General features: G+C 43.3%; 1 protein-coding gene across 1 annotated transcript in view; it reads left to right on the plus strand.

The window, feature by feature from the left end:
* LYST (lysosomal trafficking regulator) overlaps positions 1 to 23,484 on the plus strand; it is a 172,316-nt gene that overhangs the window by 16,592 nt on the left and 132,240 nt on the right. Inside the window, exons 2-3 of the mRNA XM_074990129.1 lie at positions 15,349 to 15,433; positions 17,594 to 17,792. Coding sequence (XP_074846230.1) covers positions 17,601 to 17,792 — 192 coding nt within the window. The 5' untranslated portion in view covers positions 15,349 to 15,433; positions 17,594 to 17,600. The remainder of the gene's footprint in view (positions 1 to 15,348; positions 15,434 to 17,593; positions 17,793 to 23,484) is intronic.

Genomic DNA, 23,484 nt, shown 5'->3' on the forward strand with positions numbered 1-23,484 from the left:
TTAAAATGCTGCTATTCGACAAAGCCCTCCAGCCAGACGTGCCAGAGCGGCCACAGCAGGAGGGACCCTCTGGGGCCCATAAAAGGAAAGCTGCCTCCCTCACCCCATCAGCGCAAAAATGGAGGAAAGTCTCCCCAACCCGATCCCTGCCGGCAGCAGCAGCGAGCGGGACGGGAGGAGCGCACAGCCCCCAGCTGCAGCAACAGCTGATAGGCAGCAGCACGGAGAGCCACGTGGAGGCGGCTCAGCCTCCGATGATCAAACAGCCGCCCCTCACCGCAGGCAGGGCGGCGGCTAAACAAGCGCCAGTACTGGCGGCACCGCAGGCAGCGGCACCGACCCCCGGGGAACCGGCGGTGCAGAGCGCGCAGGCACGCAGCCTGCAGGCACCGGAGGACACCGCCCGCGCGGCACCGCCCAAGAGCGTGCTGAGCGGGGCGCGGACGGGGCCGAGATCCCCTGCATGTCAGGGGGCAGAGCCACCCCCTCAAGGGAGGGGGAAGGCTGCACAGAAAACAAGGCACTGCAGCCCCTCTCCAGACAGGGCTGCAGAGTTGCTTTCTCTCAGCCCTCCGGTCATGCTGCAGACTCCCAACTAGAAGGCAGGGGTCCCCCCTAGCCTACCCGGAGCCCCCATCTCCATTTTTAAAACCAGCCTCACCCTGGCTGGGACCACCCTCACACTTTTTGGGGTTTGAGCCGCTGGAGTACTATCACAAATCGCTCTCTCCAGTGTCCCAGGTCTCTCGATGATCTCGCTCCCCCAGATGCAGGGGGTATGCACCAAGGGAGTGGTCCAGGTCACCTTCCCAAGAACAGTGCCCATGCTGCCATGGTTGTCCCTATCACGCGGGGCATAGACACCACCGGCAATCTACCAGGGAAAGATCCCCACAGACGGTCCCGTATCCCCGAGGGCAATCGCGAACGGGGACAGAGACTCAAGTATCTCAGGGGGGACTGGTTATGGAACCCCGAGATTTTCCCTTGCAAGCTTCCAGCGAGTGGATGTACCATCGCCAACAGGAACCGGAAGGGTCCAGAGAGGCGTATCCTAGTGGTTCCTTGCTCTCCTCCCGGGACGAGGCTACGGCCCCGGGGGACGTCCATCCTCCAGACGATCTCAAACAGTTTCAAGAGCTGTTTAAAAGGGTGGCCTTCACTCAAGGCATCCAGACAGCAGAGGTGCAAGAGAAACACCATAAGCTCCTCAAAAATCTGAGACCTCCGGCCTCCTCCAAAATAGCAATACTGCTTGACGAAGCAATCTTGGAGTCCGCCACTACGATATGGCAGACCCCTGCGACTATTCCGCCTGTCCACAAGAGAGCGGACAAGAAACACTTCATGCCGGTGAAGGGCATGGAGTTCCTGTTCAGCCACCCACAACCAAATTCCTTGGTGGTAGAGTCGTCACAACAAAGATCAAAGACATCTATTGAGACAAAGATGCCAAGAAGCTAGAGCTGTTTGGCAGAAAGGTCTACTCCTCCTCCACACTACTGTTGCGAATGGCAAATTACGCAGCGCATCTAGTGAACCACAGTTTCGACAACGACACTAGGTTAACCTCCCTAATGGACTCGCTTCCAGAGGACAAGAAACCGGTGCTCAAGGCCGTCGTGCAAGAAGGCTACGCGGCCTCGAGGACGGGAGTTCAGATCGCCCTGGATGTTGCGGACACAGCAGCACGCTCCACAGCTATGGCAGTGGTGATGTGAAGGGAGTCCTGGCTCCAGACTTCAGGTATACCGAGGGATCTGCAGGCAAAGATTGTCGATCTTCCCTTCGACACGCAGAAGCTGTTTGCTGAATCAACTGACCCGGTCCTTCATTCCAGTAAAGATTCAAGAGCCACACTTAGGACCCTGGGGATTTACACCCCTCCATACAGAAAGGAACAGTACTACCCTCAACAAAGACGGTACCAGTACCAGTACCAGCCACAGTGTCCCCAGTACCACAGGGGTTACGAGCAAGGGCGACATCAATAGCACCAGCAGTACAGAGCTCCCAGGCGACGTTCCCAACAGAGGTGTGCATCCTCGGGGCAGGGCCAAAGGCCACAAGTTTGACACACAGATCCAGGGCTGCGCCATCACTACCATCGCACAAGGTCATCCGAAGCTGTTATTCCACCATCGCCTCCGACCATTCTACGACCAGTGGCAAAGGATCACCACAGACAAATGGGTGCTGGAGATCATAGCCACGGGGTACACCATCCCCTCCCACTGCCACGACCTCCACCCAGGCCCCACCTCCAGGAGGCCTCCCACGTAGCGAGGCTCAAGCAGGAGGTAGACCATCTCATGCTCATGGGGCAGTGGAAAGAGTGCCGGAGCAACTGCAAGGGAAAGGGTTCTACTCGAGGTACTTCCTCACGGAGAAAGACGGGAGGCTGGAGGCCCATCTTAGATCTTCGAGGCCTCAACCGGTACCTGCGCAAGCAATGCTTTCAGATGATCACAATTGCCTCCATCCTTACGGCACTGGACAGTGGAGATTGGTTCGCAGCCCTCGACTTACAAGGCGCGTATTTTCACATAAATATCCATCCGGTTCACCGACGATTCCTCCGGTTCATGGTAGGCAAAGAACATTTTCAATACAAGGTCCTACCGTTCGGCCTCTCCTCGGCCCCCAGAGTCTTCACCAAGACCTTGGCAGTGGTGTCAGCCTACCTGCACAGACAGGGTATTTATATTCCCGTATCTGGACGACTGCCTACTCAAAGGGGCCTCGAAGGAAGAGGTACTATGCATGATACGTGTCACAGCAGGCACGTTCTCTTCACTCAACCTGGTTATCAATCTGGCAAAATCAAAGATAGACCCCACACAGAGTTCACAGGGGCACGCATAAATTCTATTACAGCGAGAGTGTATCTACCAGAGACACGCTTTCGGGCCATCGGCTCCCTCGTGCAAGTCATCACCTTCAGCCCTATGGTGCCGGTTCTGACGTGCTTACAGCTGCCGGGCCACATAGCAGCAGCAGCGACGTTCGTAGTACAGAACTCCAGGTTACACATGTGCAGCATGCAGCACTGGCTGGCGAGCGTATACAAACCGGCAGCACACACCGTTCACAGGGTGGTGTCGCCCACGACAGAGGTGCGCAAATCCCTGCAATGGTGGGTAAACCCCAAGAACTTGCTAACAGGGGTACCCTTCCACCAACCACAAATATCGGTTTTTCTTACTACAGATGCCTCCCACATAGGGTGGGGAACGCACATGGGTGAAGAGGTGACGCAAGGACTGTGGTCCTGCATGGAACTGTCACTGCACATAAATATACTGGAGCTCAGAGCAGCGTTCGACGCCTGCAGACACTTTCGAGACCATATACAAGGCAAAGTAGTCGGGATCAGTACAGACAATACCTCCACCATGTTTTATATAAATCGGCAAGGAGGAGCTCGGTCCCGTGCCTTATGTGCGGAAGCAGTCTGCTTGTGGAACTGGTGCATCGCCAACAATATAACCTTGAAAGCCTTGTACTTACCAGGCGCTCACAATGTGAAGGCAGACCAGCTGAGCAGGCGTTTCGCACTCACGCACGAGTGGCAGATCCGTCCCGATCTGCTACGACCGATTTTTTTCACGCGTGGGGTTTTCCGCAGATAGACCTGTTTGCCACTCAACACAACAAGAAGTGCCCATGATTCTGCTCCAGGGCAGGACTGTGACGGGGGTCCCTGGGGGACGCAGTCGCAATCTCCTGGAGGGGCCCCCTGCTTTACGCTTTTCCTCCCACAGTGCTGATCCACAAAGTCTTGCAGAAAGCCGGGAGAGAAGGAGCCCGAATGATCCTGATAGTCCCAACGTGGGATCGACAGCAATGGTTCCCCCTACACCTGCGCATGTCAGACCGTCCACCGATGCCCCTTCCGGTGGCGCCGGATCTGCTCACGCAAGCCCAGGGGTCCATAGTGCATCCGCACCCCCAAGGCCTGCGACTACAAGCGTGGTTAATCCATGGCTCAGCTCCCTAGAGAGCACATGTACGGAGGAAGTGCAACAAGTCCTAGAAAGTAGCAGGAAGACTTCCACCAGGAAGACCTACAAGCAGAAATGGACTCGCTTCACTGCATGGTGTTCTACCAAACAGCTAGCCCCGCTTTTGGTGCCTATACCTGTAATATTAGAGTATTTACTGGACCTCAAGAGAGGAGGACTCTCCCTATCCTCGTTAAAGGTCCACCTTGCCGCCATTTCGGCGTTCAGACATGAAGAGGAAGGGCACACGGTGTTCGCCCATCCCATGGTTACCAGGTTCCTCAAAGGGTTGGTAAACCTATACCCCCCTCGGAAACCGCTTCCACCTTCGTGGAACTTGGACCTGGTGCTTAATGCGCTAACGGGACCACCGTTCGAGCCTTTGGCCACAGTTTCCCTCTGCCTCCTTACGATAAAGACAACCTTCTTTCTCGCAATCACGTCAGCTCACAGGGTGAGCGAGCTTGCGGCATTTATGGCTACGCCACCCTGCACAGTATTTTCCAAGGAGGCGGTAACCATACGGCTGCATCCAGCCTTTGTTCCTAAAGTTTCTTCTGAGTTTCATATTAACGAATCTATTGTTTTTACCCTCGTTTTATCCAAAGCCTCATAACTCTAACAAAGAGGCGCACCTACACCTCCTGGACGTGAGGAGGGCGCTAGCCTTCTATATAGACAGGACCAAGTCCTTCCAGAAAACAGACTCCTAGTCTCTCTCGCTCCCAAATCGAAAGGAGAAGGTCTCTCTTTGCAGAGAATCTCAAAGCACATCATATCCTGCATAAAAATGTGCTACGAACTCAAAAAGACTCCTTTACTGGCCATGCCCAGGGCTCATTCCACTAGGGCGGTGGCGGCATCAACAGCCTTTTTCAAGGGCATTGCGCTAAAAGACATTTGCAGAGCGGCAACCTGGTCATCCTATGACACCTTCGCCAAGCACTACGCCCTTCACAGGGTATTCCAAGAGGATACCCAGCTCTCGACAGCGGTCCTCTCGGGGACAAGCTGTACATGATCCGATTTACCCACCTCCTATCTTGGGTTACTGCTGGGTAGTCACCTAATGTGGAGCACCCACGGGGACACTCGAAGAAGAAAGAAAGGTTACTCGCTGTAGTAATGGTGGTTCTTCGAGATGTGTCCCCGTGGGTGCTCCACTACCCGCCCATCCTCCCCGCTTCGGATCTCTGTTTAGTGTTTTGCAGGAGCATGTGAGGCGGTTGGTCAAGGAACTGGTGCGGACCGGATCGCGCACGTGGCCAGGAGCACGCAAGGGAGCGGCGCGCACTGGCGCATGCGCGGTCCGGCAGAAACTGCTTGGAAGATCCAATCTGCGGCACCGGGTGAGCCCGACACCTAATGTGGAGCACCCACAGGGACACATCTCGAAGAACCACCGTTACTATGGTGAGTAACCTTTCTTTTTATTGGTAATATATCAATCAATCAGTACTTTGTCATATGCATATGATATATTAAATTCATGCACTTACTCGCATACACAAGCACACTCTCTTGTCGTCCAACTTTGTTCTCCTCCCGCCCCACCCCCCAACTTCACTGATCTACAAATGGCCCTGTTTACGATTTCAGTATCTAACGTCATTTTAAAGTTTGCTTTTTAGGTTGTTGCTGGCTCAGTGTCGTATCTTTCTACCTAGAAAACTAGTTTAACTCTGAAATAGCTCTTGTGATGCTCCCTGGGGTTGTGAGGCATCTCGCTTCTGTTTATCCTCTACCATGAAGTAGTCTTATCGTTACCTGTTGTGGATCAGCTCTTTGAATCCAGTTGCCTTTTGCAGCGCAAGTGCTATGTTTCAGGCCTTCGCAGAACTTACTCTTTCTGCACAGGTAGTGGCAGGCAAACATACCAGTCCCGAATATTGGAGCATTTCCTGCAGTGTCCAACCTCTTATTCAATGAATATTCCAAAAGGATCAGTACACATCAGCTTGTAAGAGTCACCTCAGAACCAGCATTGAACACTAGAGCCCTTAGATTTATTCCTCATGAAAACATGAATTAAGCTTATTATCAAAGAATAGCAGTGCAAAAAAAAAAAACAAAAAAAAAAACAAACTTCCAGCTGCTAAATGTAACAGGTTACCTACTACTTTATAAAGTTCTCTGCAGTGTATTTTCAGCCAAGCTGTGTTGAGATTTCTCCAACTATCAAGCAAAAGTGCTGTTCTCTTGCTTTCTCGGTGCAAGGGTATTTAACTTCCTGATGTAGAGCAAATGTTTGCTTCATACCTATAGGTAGGGTCTCCTTCCTCACCCACAGGCTTTTCCTGCCTGTTCAGATCTTTCTTTAAACCTTTTACAAACTTTTATTTGCCTTCAGGCCAAATGGTTAACAATGGAGGACCCATTGTAATATGTTTCTCGTAGGTTAATGGCAACCACTGAACTTGAATAAGCACAGGGTTAAGAACTAGGAATGTATTCTCCTCTCTTCCTCAGGCTGGTCTTAATACTTTGCATGTAAATAGAACTTCAAAAACATTTTTGGTTTGAGAATATTCTTGTAAAGTAAGTTAATAGCATATCTTACTGTGTAATGAAAGCTGATGCATAGAGAGCCTTAATGACTTACCCAAGGTCATGCAACAAAGTAATGTCTGAACTGGGATTTGAACCACCATTTCTTTACTTAAAACTGGCTAATGCACTGAATGTTACAAAAATGTGAACACTTGGTAAGTCTAAAAATCAGTCAGGTATAGAGTCTAATTTTAAATGGTGTTTTAAAAACCATGTTTTTGTGGATTCATGTAAGTGTAAGACTGTAAGGGACCTTGTGAAGTAATCGGTCCCCAGGACTGAGATAGGGCCAGTTAAAACCTAGGCTATCCTTGGCAGATGTTTGTCCAACTTGTTCTTACGAGACTCCAGGTATGTGAATTCCACAACCTGCTGTAGAAGCAGTGACTGGAGAAATGACACAATTCAAGGGGTGATAGGAATCTTCTGAGTCCATGTTTTTGATTCATCAGTGAGTGAAAAGTGGCATGTCATAGATTCACGATATCATTGTGAAATCACATGCATTTAGTACGTAAGAAGTAATGAGTATGTCATGAAAATATTAGTCTTAGTCTTTTAAGGTGTTAGTCACCAACTAAGTTGAAAAATATGTCTTTCAGATAAACATGTTTGTCTTTTAAGTGTAAATTGAGCATTGTATGTTTGTTTGGTATCTGAGAAATTACTTTTTTTGCAATAGTTGAAACAGGGATTATCTGCTGTAGCTCAGATACAATGTAGTGAATTGAGTACTAGCAAATATCAACATTTAAAAGTGACTCATGAAAATGCATGGAATTTAATACATAATCTTAGGGAGCATCCTGCTTGTAATGTTGTTGTTGTGAATAAGAGCATATTCTTTTCAGTGCATAGTCATCAATGTAAACAATGTTTGTCCTAATTAGTAGAAAGGATACTTTGTTTTAAAGCTTTTAAAACATAGCTAGCTTAATTGACTTAGACAATTTCAGAATTGGGATTTTTGTAACTTGAAAAACCAATCTGTTTTTTTTTTTTTAAAAAGCACACTTTTATTCAAGTAAATTGCCTTTTTGTACTTTGATTTCCGCCCCCGATAAGAACCAACTTCTTTTCTCTGACATCTGTATCTAGCTTTGACTCTAAAGTTCTGACCAATAGCAAATAGAGGAAAGATATATTGCTGAAACTGAAAAAGACTGTTGTGTCTATGGATAATCATTCTGATCCTGGCTCTGCTGAGTGGAAAATTGTCAGTCAGTAGCTGCCATTTTTTTTCAAACTGGGGCTCTTGGCCCTCCTATAATTCATTGTTCCTGTCCTTCTCTGGATTAGCTTTTGCATAAAAAAAACTTTAATATGCTTTGAAACAAATGCAAAGATAAGTGAGAGTTCACCTAACTTTGATCATCTTCTGCAATGCTATCTTTGCTAATCACAGTAATTAGAGATACTTGTATCAGATAAAAGCCAAAAATACCCTTGGGAGTATTTCTCCTTTGACGTGGTAGAAATATACCAGTGTCCTGTATTGTGACTTCATTTCGTTGAAATTATAGAGCCAACATTTATAAATAAAATCCAAAACAGTGTAATTAATATTGCTGTGGTAACATTCCGAAATACTCGACTGAACAGAATTAATAGGTGTAAATGATGAGACGGAGGAAAATAATTTCTAATGTCAATACTAGACTGCAGTGTGAAGTGACTCATCTTCACATAAATTTTATTCCAGAGTAAAGCCACTAATGCAATAGTGGTGATTTAAACACTTGAAGTAGAGGCGAAGTAATTATAATACTGTACTAAATTATTTCACCGAGAATATAACAAATACTAATACTGATGTTTGTTTGACTGGCAGCTTTCCTGTACTCGGAAGCTACTCGCAGACTGTATGAAACTTACCTGTTTTTCTGTTTGTATTAAATGGATTGCTCTGCATCTGACTTTTTTTTTTTCTATAATCTATAAAAAATACTTTCTGAAACCATTTGACTCTTTTTTTATTTTATTTTAACTGAGTGCCCAAGATAGTGTCATGAATGATTCTCCAGAATAGGGGTTTTTGCAACAAAATTTTTAGTGGCCTCAGTCTGGTCACCAACTCTTGCTGGTGGCTGTTTTGACAGTCCCCTGCCCCCCACAATCCACATATCCATATCGTAATAATTTATGTAGGTTTTTTTCAGATGCTCAGTAAGACTGTACTGTTGTCTCTGTTCTTTACTGGCCTTAAACAAAATAGAAAGACAAGGTGCTTTGACATGTTCTTATAGATGTGCTAGCTAGTAAATATGCTGCTGGAAAAGGGATACTTGTATATATGTTGGTATCATTTTTCCCAGCTAGCTGGGAGGCCGTGACAAGTGATATGACTAAACATAATCTGTGCTTTGACTTGCAAAAAGTGATATTAATCTTGAATGGGGAGGAATAGAATCGTAGGGCTGGAAGGGACCTCAGGAGGTCATCTAGTCCTGCCCCCTGCTTCAAGCAGGATCAACCCCCACTGTCATTCCAGACAGGACCTTGTCAAGCAGGGACTTAAAAACCTCGAGGGATGGAGAATCTACCACCTCTCTAGGCAACGCATTCCAATGCTTCACCACCTTCCTGGTAAAGTAGTTTTTTCTTAATATCTAACCTACACCTCTCCCTCTTCAACTTCAGACCATTACTTCTTGTTCTGCCATCTGACAGCACTGAAAACTGTTTCGCACCCTCCTCTTTAGAGCTCCCCTTCAGGAAGTTGAAGGCTGCTATTAAATCACCCCTATGTCTTCTCTTCTGTAAACTAAAGAAGCCCAAATCCTTCAGCCTATCCTCATAGGTCTTGTGCTCTAGCCCCTTAATCATTTTTGTTGCCATCCGCGGAACCTGATCCAGTACATCCACATCCCTTTTTATACTGGGGGTCCCAAAACTGGACACAGTATTCCAGATGTGGCCTCCCTGGTGCCAAGCAGAGGGGAACAACTACTTCTCTAGATCTGCTTGAAATGTTCCTCCTAATGCTCCCCAATATGCCATTAGCCTTCTTGGCTACAAGGGCACACTGTTTACTTATATCCAGCCTTTCATCCACCATAATCCCTAGGTCCCTTTCCACTGTGCTGCTGCTGAGCCAGTTGGTTCCCAGCCTATAACAATGCTTGGGATTCTTTCGTCCCAAGTGCAGGACTCTACTCATCTCCTTGTTGAACCGCATCCATATTTCTTTTGGCCCAATCATCCAGTTTATCCAGGTCACTCTGGATCCTATCTCTACCCTCCAACATATCTACCTTTTCCCCCTAGCTTAGTGTCATCCACAAACTTGCTGAGGGGTGCAATCCAGTCCCGCATCCAGGTCATTAATAAAGCCATAACCAAGCCTTGGGGCACTCTACTTGAAACTGACCACTACCTGTTGGGCCCAACCATCAAGCCAGCTTTCTATCCATCTTACAGTTTATGTACCCAATCCATATTTCAATTTATGGGCAAGAATGTTATGGGAGACTGCATCGAAAGCTTTGCTGAAGTAAAGGTCATCCACTGACTTCCCCTTGTCCACCAAGCCTGTTACCTCATCATAGAAGCTAATCGAATTTGTCAGGCACGACTTCGCCTCGGTGAATCCATGTTGACTACTCTTGATCACTTCCCCCTCTTCCAAGTGTTCCAAAATGGATTCCTTGAGGATACTCTCCACTATTTTCCCAGGGACTGAGGTACAGCTGACCGGTCTATAGTTCCCTGGGTTGTCCTCCTTTCCTTTTTGGAAGATGGGCACTACATTTGCATTTTTCCAGTCATCCAGGATCTCTCCCAGTCTCCAAGAGTGTTCGAAGATACTGGCTATAGGCTCGGCAATACCATCTGCCAATTCCCTCGGTACCCTTGAGTGCATTAAATCCTGACCCATGGATTTGTGTACAACTTGTTTTTCTAAGTAGCTCTTAACTCATTCCTTCCCCACCAAGGGTTGCCCTCCACTTCCCATACTGTATTGTTGAGCACCGTAGTGTGGAGCTGTCCTTGTCTGTGAAGACTGACTCAAAAAAAGCAGAGTACTTCAGCTTTTCTTACATCATCTGTCACCCAGGTTACTTCTCTCATCCAGTAACAGCCCCATGCCTTCTCTGATAACCTGCATATTGTTAACATGCCTTCAAAAACCCTTCCTGTTACCCTTCACATCCCTTGCCAGCTGCAGTTCCATTTGTGCTGTCACTTTCTTGATTACTGCCCAGCATTCTCCAGCCGTATATTTATACTCCTCCTTAGTCAACTGTCCACATTTCTGCTTCTTACGTCCTTTCTGAGTGTAAGCTGATCAAGAATTTTCCTGTTAAGCCAATCTGGTTGCCTACCATATTTGCATTTCTTATTATGCAGCGGGATGGCTTGTTCCTGTGCCTTCAGTGAGACTTCTTTAACATACTGCCAGTTCTCCTGAACTCTCTTCCCCTTCATCTTCATTTCCCAAGGGATCCTGCCCATCAGTTCTCTCAGGGAGTTGAAGTCTGCTCTATTGAAATCAAGGGTCTGTATTTTACTGCTTCCCTTTTTCTTCTTTTTGTCAGAATTCTGACATCTACCATCTCATGGTCACTGCAGCTCAGGTTGCTGCCTATTTCTATTTCTCCTACTAGCTTTTCCCTGTTTATGAGCTGCAGGTCAAGTTGTGCATGGCCCCTGGTTGGTTACTTCAGCATTTATACCAATAAGTTTATCCCCAACATTCTCCAAAAGCTTCCTGGATTTTCTGTGTGTTGCTATATTGGTCTCCCAACAAATGTCTGGATGATTCTCACAGAGAACCAGGGCCTGTGATTTGGAAGCTTCTCTTAGTTCTTTGAAGAAATTTTCATCTCCCTGATCTAGCGGTCTATAGCAAACATCAACTATGACATCACCCTTTGTTGCTTCCGTCTTTAAGCTTAACTCAGATACTGGATTGGCTTTTCTCCCTCCTTACGCTGGAGCTCAGAACAATCGTTCTGCTCGCTCACAGAGCGTAACTTCTCTATTTGTCTCCTGCCTGTCCTTCCTAAAGAGTTCATACCCTTCCATGACTGTGCTCCAGTTATGCAAGTCATCCTGCCAAATCTCCATTATTCCAGCCTCACACTACTCTTACTGTGCTAGGGCCTCTAATTCTTCCTGTTTGCTTCCCAGGCTTCTTGCATTTGTGAACAAGTGCCTTAGTGAAGTGGCTGACTGGCCCGCTTTCTTCTTGACACCCAGGAATCCTACTCTGTTCTCTACTCTTTTCCCACTTACCTCGGGGCTTGTGTCACTGCCCCGATGAACCTAATTTAAAGCCCTCCTCACTAGGTTTGCAAGCTTCCCCACAAAGATGCTCTTTCCTCTCTTCATTAGGTGGATCCTATCTCTTCCTAGCAATCTTTGTCCCTGAAACAGAATCTCATGGTTGAAGAAAGCAAATCCACCTATGCAACCACACATTTACCTCAGCAATTGGGTGATCTCTGCCCAGACCCCTTGTGTGCCATATCTTTGATCTTTCTTCCTAGGGTTACATAATCTGCAGTGATCTTGTCAAGGTCGCTCCTGGCTGTATCATTAGTTCATACATGGAGAAGTAGGAAGAGGTAATAGTCTGCAGGCTTGATGATTTTTGGAAGAGACTCTAACATCCTGGATTCTAGCTCCCGGTAAGCAGCAAACCTGCTGGGATTCTAGGTCAGGATGGCAGATGGATGACTCTGCCTCTCTTAGGAGGGAATCCCCACCACCACCACCTGCCTTCTTCTCTTGGGGGTGGTGGTCATAGAACTCCCATCCGTATGACTGACTGCACATCCCATACCTTTACAATCTTTGGGGTTGTCTTCTGATCCTTTCCCTGTAAAGTATCTGTCCCAGCTATCTCCACCACAATACCTCTGCGGGGAGGCTAGAAACGGTTGCTTAACTCCACTGGAATTGGAGAGACCTGAATTGTTTTTCTTCTCCTGGATGTAACCTGCATCCAGTTCTCTTCCGTGTTTTGTGTTCCTGCAGTACTAAATGATGCCTTCTATCCAGAAAGTCTTCACCTTCTCTAATGAACCTGAGGGTTGATATTTGTGTCTCAAGTCCTCTGACCTCCTTTTTCCAAAATGGCAACCAGCTTGCACTTGGAACATACAAAATTCTTTGTCATCTGTGAGAAAGTCAAACATGGCACATGCCATGCAGGGTACAACAGAAGACTTCTCAGTAATGGTGTCACCATCCATTTTCCCCCCCTTTCTTCACAGAATTTCCTTACATGCTTCTAGTGCTGCCTTGAAGAGCACAAAAGAAACAAACCTATAAGAAAGGGACACTTATAAGTAGTTGTCCTTACTTTTTGGTTTTCCTTTCTAGATTGCCTTTTAAGTTGGCTCTTGAGATTTTTCACTCTGCCTCTCCAGGTGCTAGTTTTTGCTTGGCAAACACAATAAGACACTTGTACAGCCCTCTAGATGATGTTTCCACTTTAATACCACTGCTTTTCCTTGTCCTTTTGCATACTTTATTTGTTGTTGTTTACTAATGCAGTTCTGTAGATCCAAAGCAATGATGAGTCATCTATTTCACGAGAAATACAAGTACAGTAGCTGGTTTCTTGTTGCTCTAATTATGCTGACACTAGATTTAATGTGTGCTGTAAAATAACAATTTATAAGGAAGACATAACCACTTTTTAAAATATTTTTATTGAAATACTTCAAATACAACAAAAGGTTTCTGCGCAGTCTTCAGGGTAATGAAATTCATGTGACACTGCAAATGTTACTGGTAGAAACTGGATAATAGAAGATGGGGCTCTGGTGCTCGTGTAACACCTTGAGGTCCCCACTGAGATTATTTTATTGTTCTTGGCCCTGTGCAGATGTCTGAGATTATAGTCACTACTAAGAGCTTGCATTCTAAAGATACAACGGGGCTATAGCTTCATATTTGAAACAAGACAGAGTAAGTGACTTGCTGAGTGTCACCCACCAAGTGTGTATTAGGGCAGTGATTTGTGCAGACCGAGTTTCAGTCTAATGCATTAACCATAAGATCACCCTAGTTCTCTAACAAGCCACTGAAGAAACTTTTGGTTTTTAGTACAAGCATGGTGCAAAAGTTACTGAAAATGTTTAGTCAGTAGTGTTTTCACTTAAATGCGATTAATTCTAGTTTTTTTCACTTATAGTTGTTTAACGTTGCCTGTAACAGCACTTCCCTGTTTCTGCACTAATTAAGTTTTATCTTGATATCCAGACTTCTAACAGTGCAGATGCACGTGCTTATTATACCATGCAAACTTGCCCAAAAGAGGCTTAGAACCTCCTTGATATTAGAACTATGTTTAGTGTTTACACTTCATGGAAAGCTTGTGGATTGCTGCATGATTGAGCCTACTGATCATATCTGTATGCCATAGCATGAAGTTATATTGAGTGTTTGCATTGTAAATATCTGTACACCAGCCAGGAAAAATATTATAGCATTCCTGAACAAAAAATGGCAATGAAGACAAATTAGTATAGCTTCAAAGGACAGAGACCTTCCAGGAAATTGAGGCCTACTCTCAAACTCCCCATCAGCTTGGAATCAGGAGAGAAACATAGAGAAACTTGTCAAGTATCAGAGGGGTAGCCGTGTTAGTCTGGATCTGTAACAGCAACGAAGGGTCCTGTGGCACCTTATACACTAACAGAAAAGTTTTGAGCATGAGCTTTCGTGAGCAAAGACTCACTTCATCAGATGCTGGTCAAATGTTTCATCTGATGAAGTGAGTCTTTGCTCACGAAAGCTCATGCTCAAAACTTTTCTGTTAGTGTATAAGGTGCCACAGGACCCTTCGTTGCTGATAGAGAAACTTGGTGTCTCTGAACAGTTGGGACTCCAAGGGGCAAAGATTTCTAGACATGCTTAGCATGGGTCAACCCAAGAGGACACGTGCAATTTCTCACTTGTTTAAAAAAAAAAAAAAAAAATCTAACGCTGTAACTCATTTGTGTGTATATTTCCTGTTTTAAACTTGTGAATAGCTTTCATTTTTTTTCTTAAAGCCTTACAAACCTACTGAAGTACAGCTGTACGAATACAGCTCTGCTGTTGGAAGATCACTGTAGTAGTTACATTATGTCAATGCAAGATAGCTCTTCCGTCAAAAAAGTAAAATTAGCTCAACAAGTGGCAGCATCACTTCCGCTGGGCTAAAAAATGCTGGTCAATGATTTGTTTCAAAATATTTGAACAGTTTTTTTTGTAAGAAGGAGTCCCGCGGTACTTCAGAGACTAAGGCTGTGTCTCCACTACAAAAATAACTTTGAAATTGCCTGCTTAGAAGTTGTGTCTACACATACCCTATTTCAAAGTTAAACTTTGAAGTAGGGCACTACTCCATTCGTAGGAATGGAGTAAGGACTTCGAAGTTGGGCTCCCTGGTTCAAAGTTAATGTTGAAGTAAAGGAAAATGTGTGTATGGATTCTCTGCTGGCTACTTTGACGTAGTGCCCAACGTCAAAGTTTGTTCCTAGTGTAGACGCACACTAACGGATTTATTTGGGCATAATCTTGCATGGGGGGTGAGAAAAAAAAAAAAAACGTTTTGTCTGTAGCTTTTTATGTTAGCTTGTCTTGTATGTGTAGCCTTTTATTCCTTGTTACCAGAATCGGAAAGCGTTAGACTGAGTCAGTCCTCTGTCGTAACACTCAGACTTGAAGAATTTTTTTTATAAATTGCATAAGTTCATGAAACACTACATTCAGTCTTTAACTCCAAAATTAGAAAATAGTATATTGCAGGTATTTAAAGATGTAGTGACTTAAATCTGTTTCTCTTGTGTTACAGGTAAAACTTTAAATATTCCCAGGATTGTTCTTTCTCTTCTAAAAGGAGAAATGTATTAAAAGCTGTATTTAAAAAAAAAAAGCTGGTAAGTAGCAATTAGCACTTATATTACATGCCATGAATATTTAGACATTGTCATAAGTGTGCATAGATTTTTTTTTTTTTTTTTTTTTTTTTTTTATTGGCAGCATTTGCATGAGTCGTAGTTGGTAAGAGCTATACATACACCATAGCAATAGTTTTGTTGTGCCTAAATATTTAGGAAATGCTTACCTCTCACCTTCCTCCTTCAAATAGGGATGATTGAAAACTGAAGAGCTCATCTGAGTTCTCATCTCTGTTTTCATTTCAGTTTGAGGTTTTTCAAGGAAGAGGAGAGAGGAATCTCTTGACATTTACTTTTTTTTGAAGATATCTAGTCATGCTTAGTTCCTTTCTGGTTACAAAACATTCTTTCTTCCTCTGCTACTGTGCATGGTTGAAGGCTCTGCTTTCATAGACCCCTTGGTCCTTCCTGTATCATAAGTTGCACTGGCTGATCCTGAACTCCCCAGTATTTTTTTTTCATATGTTTGTAAACCACTCATCCTGTTCATTCTGATTCCTTCTTAGCAAGGATTACTCCTCCATGACCACACACTTATTAGGATGTCTGATGTTACAGACACTTGTGGTGCAAGTGTACCATTTTATTGCCAGGAAAAAAAGGTACTCCATACACAATTCAACTTTCAGTTAAAGTAGAGATCACAGCATTCGCACAATGATGTTTTGTGTATCAGAACTTCTTAAAACTAAACTTATTGTAGACTTGTATTATTTTAAGTTACATATTTGACACAATGACTCCAAAGGCCGTTTTCCTCGGTTCCATAAGCATTAATACAATTTTTTTTTAAAGAACAGCTAAGCATCCGAGAGACTTTTTTTATTTCCATTTGTTGGTTTGAAGGGAGTCAATTAGACCTGTATCTTAACAATCTCCTATGTTAACTCCCAAGTTTAATTTTTATTTTTACCTCTTGTATCTGGTCTTGTAACTGAAAGGAGCCATACTGCATACATGTACTTTGCTTTATTTGTGTTGTAGTGTACCCCATGTTTCTGTAGTCACCATCATTTCATGACACTTTCACTATGCCCTCCTCAGGAGCATATATAACTTACGATCTTTCTGTAATTTTGTTTTGTGGTGTTCTATTTCTCTCCTGCTCTTTTCAAGAGAAACGTAATTCCATTGGAGTAGTTGAAAGGAGAGGAGAGAAATATTTCTAAGTTTCCTAATTTTTTGAAATATTGAAATTCAATGGACTATATGCTTTGATATTAAAATTCAAGAGTTTGGGCATATAAGTAATCTTGCTGTGTCACTGCATTTGAGTCATCTCCAAAGTAGAATCACATTTTGGACATACGTTGTTAGTGAATATTTCAATCATTTGCTTCGTTAAGAGGACAACTGTCAATCGTGGTTAAATCCAGAATTTAATGTTAAATTATGTTAGAAATTGAGATGCTTAACTCTGTTTTAAGGTATTTAAAAGTTTCTTAATTATTTTGTAAGTAAAGACTGCTAATCCTGGGAAAGATGCTGGAATCCCTTTACTATTTAAGCACTTTCATCTTCCTTACACAGTGGTGCTGGGATTATCAAAATCACAGAAGGGAGCTAGATGCGCAAATCCCACTGACATTCAATATGATTTTGGCATTTAGCTCCTTTAGTCTGTCTTGAGAAATCCTAGTCTACATGCATATATGCATATACTCTTTTTTGTGAAGTGCAAAAATATGCATTTAGATTGCTTTCACAATGAGTGTTTACTCATTTTCACTCAAGTTTTAGCAGTTTTTAAATATGCAGCCTGGGCATTACAGCTTCTTTTGGTTACTAGAAGACTGGAGTTAAGCCATTCATTTCCCTTTATATATTCACTAAGGAAACTTTGCTGTGTGGAAATTCATCTAATATATATTTTTGTTTTATAAATAAGTGTTGCACGTTAACAGTTTAAAAAATAAAATCAATTAATATTGTAGATGAGAAACAGGAACCCTTCAAAATTTACAAGTGGTAGAGATCTAATTTATGATTAGTGTGTTTCATGGGAGATGAAATAGCGGATGCATAAGCTTTTAAAACAAATGTTTTCGATATGATGTACAGTTCAATATCTTGAAAACTTTAAACTTCTTAAACTTTGATACAATGGGTTTTCTCTATTATTCTTTTTCATATTTTCAGGTCAGACATGAGCAGTGCCAGTAACTCACTGGCACGTGAATTTTTGACAGATGTCAATCGTCTCTGCAATGCTGTGGCCCAGAGAGCCGAGGCCAGGGAGGAGGAAGAGGAGGAAACTCACATGGCGGCACTGGGACAATACCTTGTTCAAGGTCGTGGTTTTACTTTGCTTACCATGCTGAATTCCATCATTGATCAGGTAATGATTTTTCCTAGTTTTGAGTGATGTGTAAATAGTGTTTGTATTACAGCAATTTGCATGTTATGCTATTTGACATTGAAGAAGATGTTTGTAGCAGTATGTGCCTCTTTGATAGGATTTTTGTTTGCATTTTTCCTTTGAGATGGTATACTCTAGTGTTCTTCCTGTTTTTGCATGGTCAAAAAGCAAGTGTGAAAGTCAGTAAACTTAATAGTAGCAGATTTCTTTATTTCCAGAAAACTGGAAAAAGACAAATCCATGTTCCTTTGAAACAGCTAATGCTGAAGATGCCAAGCTACTGGTGATTGGAAAGCCAGCTTAGTCAAGCCTGATTGGCAGCCCAGCAGTTAGCCAATGAAAACTGGATGAACAGGAACTAGGGAAGGTACACATTGTAAATATGAGGAGGAAAGAGGCTAGTTTTAGTTCAGTGCTCATTAGGGATGCTAATAGTAAGCTTTGACACTTTCCATTTCCTCTTCATATTGTGGCTTAATAAACTCCATTTTTTCTGTACTCATGAACATGGTCTCTACATGAGTATTTAAGGCCCAAAATATTGACCGTAAGCAAACATGCTTCCTTAATTTATACTTTTTGTGTGTTGATCCCCTATTTTAATAATTATTCATGTGGTGTCAAAAGTGCCCTTGTTTGCTCATTGCCCCTGGGCATTACCGGCAATGTGTGTACCATTTGTATACAGTATGGCTCTACCCTAGTCACAGAGAGGTAGCAGTGTTAATCTGAGTCTTCACAAAACAAAAAAAGCAATCCTGTAGCACTTTGAAGACTAACAAAAATAATTTATTAGGTGATAAGCTTTTGTGGGACAGACTCACTTCCAATCTAGTCACTTGCGCAGCAGTGTGCGTGATGGCAAGTTGGCAGAGAGGTAGGGTTGTAAGTTCCTCCTGTGATACAAATCTTTCTGCCAAACAGGGAGAGCAGAGAGGGGAAATAAATTGTTGGAACAAAGTCTGGACACCATGTATGAAGCAAGCAGGAGGGCTTATTACACACAGCACTGCTGGACTGTCACTTAGCTTGTTAGGCTCAGTGAACACTGCCAGAAAGTAGGTTACAATTGATTATATAGGATGCTGATTGGTGGACAGAAACAATGGCATGGGTGTTTTTCTTCCAACGCTGGATAGCTTCTATTAGCGAGATGAAATAAGCACAATAAGCCGATCTAAAAAGGTTACATAGTGTCCCCATCCATAGCTTACAGAACACCTTATCTCTAGTACAGGTGGTTTTCCTCAACAAATTATTTAAACAAAGCAGACATCTAATGACAACTGTGTCTAATTGGATTAATGACTCGCCTACAAGAGTAATCATGGTGCCTTCACGTGAGTGTATCCAGAGGTGCATTATCTTGAAGATTAAAGCAAAAGACAGTAACAACATAGAGCAATAGCACATTTTTGTTTTATGTACCAGCCTAGGATAATAAATGGGATGGCTCTCACATGCGTGGCCTCTTCTTGGAATGTGGTTGCCAGGGCAACTATCCCTCCCTTCAAAGTCCAAGGCCCTGTCTGAGATGGGATGACCTTCCCTGGGTCTTTTGGGTTAGATGAGTGGGGACCAAGTGGGGGTAACCTTCCAATCATGCTAACTGGGTTTCTGAACTATAGGACTATAGGCCTACTCTAGACTTTAGGGTTCGTTAGGGGATCTCTAGCAGAATGCCATAACCTGCCTCAGAAATTTCCCTCCTACAGAAATATTTAAATAGTCTAGCATATTTTATCTATTGTGCTCCAGCAGGTTCTGGAGCTGCTTCTGAATCATTACTCAGATTTGGGATAAGATGCAGCCCACCCAGTTCACCCTGTGCTTTTTTGCCTGGTGCCGAGCTGGCTACTTTAACTGCGGTTGCTTCCAGGATTTACAAAAATCATCTCAGGGCCCCCCCTTAAAAACAAAAATCACTATCCGCTTGAGAAGTTGAAAGTTTTGAGGAACTATTTTGGGTATTAGAGAGGTAGCCATGTTAATCTGTGTCGTCAAAAACAACAAAAGTCCTGTGGCACCTTGTAGACTAACAGATATTTTGGAGCATAAGCTTTCGTGGGCAAAGACCCGTTTTGTCAGATGCATCTGGTGAAGCAGATCTTTGCCCACAAAAGCTTATGCTTCAAAATATCTGCTAGTGTATAAGGTGCCACAGGACTTCTTGTTGTTTTGGGTCTGTTTCCTTTGTGGTGCTTGAGCTCTTTGGGTATGTTCTCCAACTTTACTGTATTGTCAGGATAGCTTGAAACTTAATGTATTTTTTAAACTAAAGTTGGGATGTTCATAAAGGAATATGAATCCAGAAGCTGAGGCTTTAAAAAATTTATATAAAATAAGCTTGACTTGCAATAAAATCACAAGCACAAACACTGTGAGTGAATACATTTAGTACAATTTATACTGAATTGGTATGGCTAACATTTATTTGGAGATTAATATGTAATTACTGATGGTTTGTTTTTTTTTTTAAAAAAGCCCACTACACTTGTATGACTTACGGCCTGTTCAGTGTTTTCAAATAGGAAAAAACACATCGATCCATGTTTGATAAGGTAAATTGGATACTTTCTGTTGAGTAATCTAATTAGAATAGAAAAATTTTCCTGGTGAAGTAACTTCTGCTGATTTTTTTTAGTTGAGCTGGCTGAGTCATGATTTTTCTTATTTCTTAATTGCAGGAAAATATTTAGTCAAATACAGGGAATGGAGAAAACTCAGTATAATGAAGTTAAGCTGAATATTTTTTGTGATAAGGTTGTTTCAGGAAAAGTGGCTTTTGTTAAACAGTGCTCTGTTCTGTATTTAATCTTTTTAGCATCATTTAAACATCATCCCATGTTATCCGTTCCATTAGGATTCATTTTTACACTTTCCATTGAAACTAATGGAATACGTATGCTACAGTCTGTGCTTCGCAGGGACGTTTTTTGTAAAAGAAGATGCCCTAGTTCATTTATATTCTTTCAGTTGTATTAACATTTTACATATACATCTTTGACATTCCATCTCAGGTGGTCTGCATTTCATTGGCCTGTAATGTGATCCCTGTGTAGGTCCTAATCCTACAATCAGATTCACTAGTATGGTGGTCTTCCAGGGTTGTGCTAAAAGATTGGACTGTAGCAAAGAGATGAGAATTTGTAGTAGGAATGAGGACCTAAGAGAGCATAGTATTGTGCATCTCTTGAACAATTCAAAGAATTACAATACTAGAGTTTGAGAAATAGTGGGGTTCTCCCTATATAAAATACTGAATCAGCAAAGGCAACAAAGTGGGTTTTTTACTTGAAATTTTTAGCAGGGAGTTTTGACTTCCCTCGACAAAATTTCCAGTAAAATAATAAGAGGAAGGCAGACACTTGCAATTATGTTTCATTTTGTCAAAAACCTCATTCTGTCAACATTCTCCCTGCCCCCCAGCTTTATGGAAAATGTTTGGCCATCCATGTTCAGTGTCTATGCACACTGTCACCAATACCTGACTGTGATTTCCTGTGTCACATGACGTGGTTTTATTTGGAGATTAATGTGTAATTACTGATTTTCTTGTTTTTCCCAGTGCTCTACCATTTAACAAGACTCCTAGAAATCTAACTCATTGTTCTTGATTGAAAAGTTAGCTCCAAACATGTTTTCTTATTTTGCTCACTTAACATGTTTTGCTAGCCCTTTCCCATTTTAATGTTTCCCCTTGCTAAAAAGACCCTCAACATCAATAAGCATACAGACTTTAAAAAAATACAAGACACACTGCTCTGTAATGGGGTTGCATTTGTCTCTTATGAGTACCTCCTGGCTGAGTGCATGTACCAATACTCTGTTTCAAAGTCCCAGTAGCACCCTATCCAAGGTTCTGCAGCTCTTCCTAACCAGCCAAGCCCCATTCTTCAAAAGCCAACCGTGGGCCTCAGTCTGGTCTGCAATAAGCTCTTTGCAGTCAAGTTCCCCAGTCTGCCCACCTGGAGCTCCAAAGAGGAATTGCCTGGCTTTGGTCCAGCAGCTTGCTATTTACTGGCTTGCTAGGCCATGATTGGCTGCTTCCCCTGCAGCCACTCTAGCCTGCTTGGAGGACCTCACGGCTGCATTTTCTGGGGCAGGGGGTGGTGCAAACATAAGACAGTCCAGCCTCTCACATGTACTCACACAGAAATTGGATGTTTAAAATCCAATTAAATTCAAGATGGTAGTGAGCTCTTTCTTGTAGTTCCTTTTTTAAATATCGTGTTGTGTTGTGTTCCCATTTCCATAATCAAATTCTAATCTATTGAGAGTCTCTAATTTAAACAGTACTGTATCTTCAGCTCTTTGTCTTTGTTTCTAAATAATGTCAACATAGTTTAATCCCACAACCCAGAAATATTCAATACAAAGTACACATTTTATTAAACAAGGCAAACAATCTCCTCCATAAAAACAGGTAGTACTGCCAGGGCTGCTTTTCTGTGGGAATGCCATGGAATGGTGTTCTGGCTCCTCCTCCTCCCCCCCCCCCCCCAACCCACCCCCCTGGTCGGCTGGTGCATGGATGCACCATGCTGGGAGCTGCTGGCCACTCCTGTGTGAGGCTGTGCAAGGGTAGGGGGAGGTGGGTTATGCTGCCTGGGGTGGTTTGGGGTTGTGAGGGGTTAAGCCACCTGGGGACGGGAGGAGGGGCAGTTGAGTTTGACACTTTTTTTCTAGCAAAAAAGCACTGAGTGCAGCTATCTGCAAAACACAACTTTTAATATTACCTTGGCTCATTAACTTAAGATACAGTCACCTTTTAGGCCCGTCATTTGCTTTTAAAAAGTGTGGTCAATCCACTGTTAAATAATAGACTAGTAATTTAGGATTTATTAAATACTTTTACATCTTTATTTGGCACTGGTGAGGCCACATCTGGAATATTGTGTCCAGTTTTGGGCCCCCCAGTATAAAAAGGATGTGGATTTCCTGGAGCAGGTTCAGCGAAGGGCAACAAAAATGATTAAGGGTTTGGAGCACAAGACCTATGAGGTGAGGCTGAGGGATTTGGGCTTGTTTAGTTTACAGAAGAGAAGACTTAGAGGTGATTTAATAGCAGCCTTCAACTTCTTGAAGGGGAGCTCTAAAAAGGGGGGGTGAGAAACTGTTCTCAGTGGTGTCAGATGGCAGAACAAGGAGTAATGGTCAGAAGTGGAAGAGGGAGAGGTGTAGGTTAGATATTTGGAAAAACTGCTTCACCAGGCAGGTGGTGAAGCATTGGAATGCGTTGCCTTGGGAGGTGATGGATTCTCCATCCCTTGAGGTTTTTAAGTCCCAGCTGGACAAGGTCCTGGCTGGGATGACTTAGTGGGGGTTGATCCTGCTTGAAGCAGGGGGCTGGACTAGATGACCTCCTGAGGTCCCTTCTAGCCCTGTAATTCTGTGATTATCTACATTTTTAAATATATTTGTTACAGCACAAAATATAAAGTGTGTGAACACAGAATGTAACACAGAACTTACAAATACAGAATTATGTACAGCCCCTCCACCCTTCATTCAAAAATAAACCAAAATAGAACTTCAGTGCCCACAAATCCATTCAGTCTCACTTATTCAGCAAGTCGATCAGACAAATAATATTTGCAGGAGTTGCTGCAACCTGCTTCTTGTTGATGATGTCACTTGAAAGTGAGAGTGTGTTTTTGTATGACCCTGT

Source organism: Carettochelys insculpta, chromosome 3 (assembly GCF_033958435.1).
Source record: "Carettochelys insculpta isolate YL-2023 chromosome 3, ASM3395843v1, whole genome shotgun sequence".
NCBI classification, from domain to species: Eukaryota; Metazoa; Chordata; order Testudines; family Carettochelyidae; genus Carettochelys; species Carettochelys insculpta.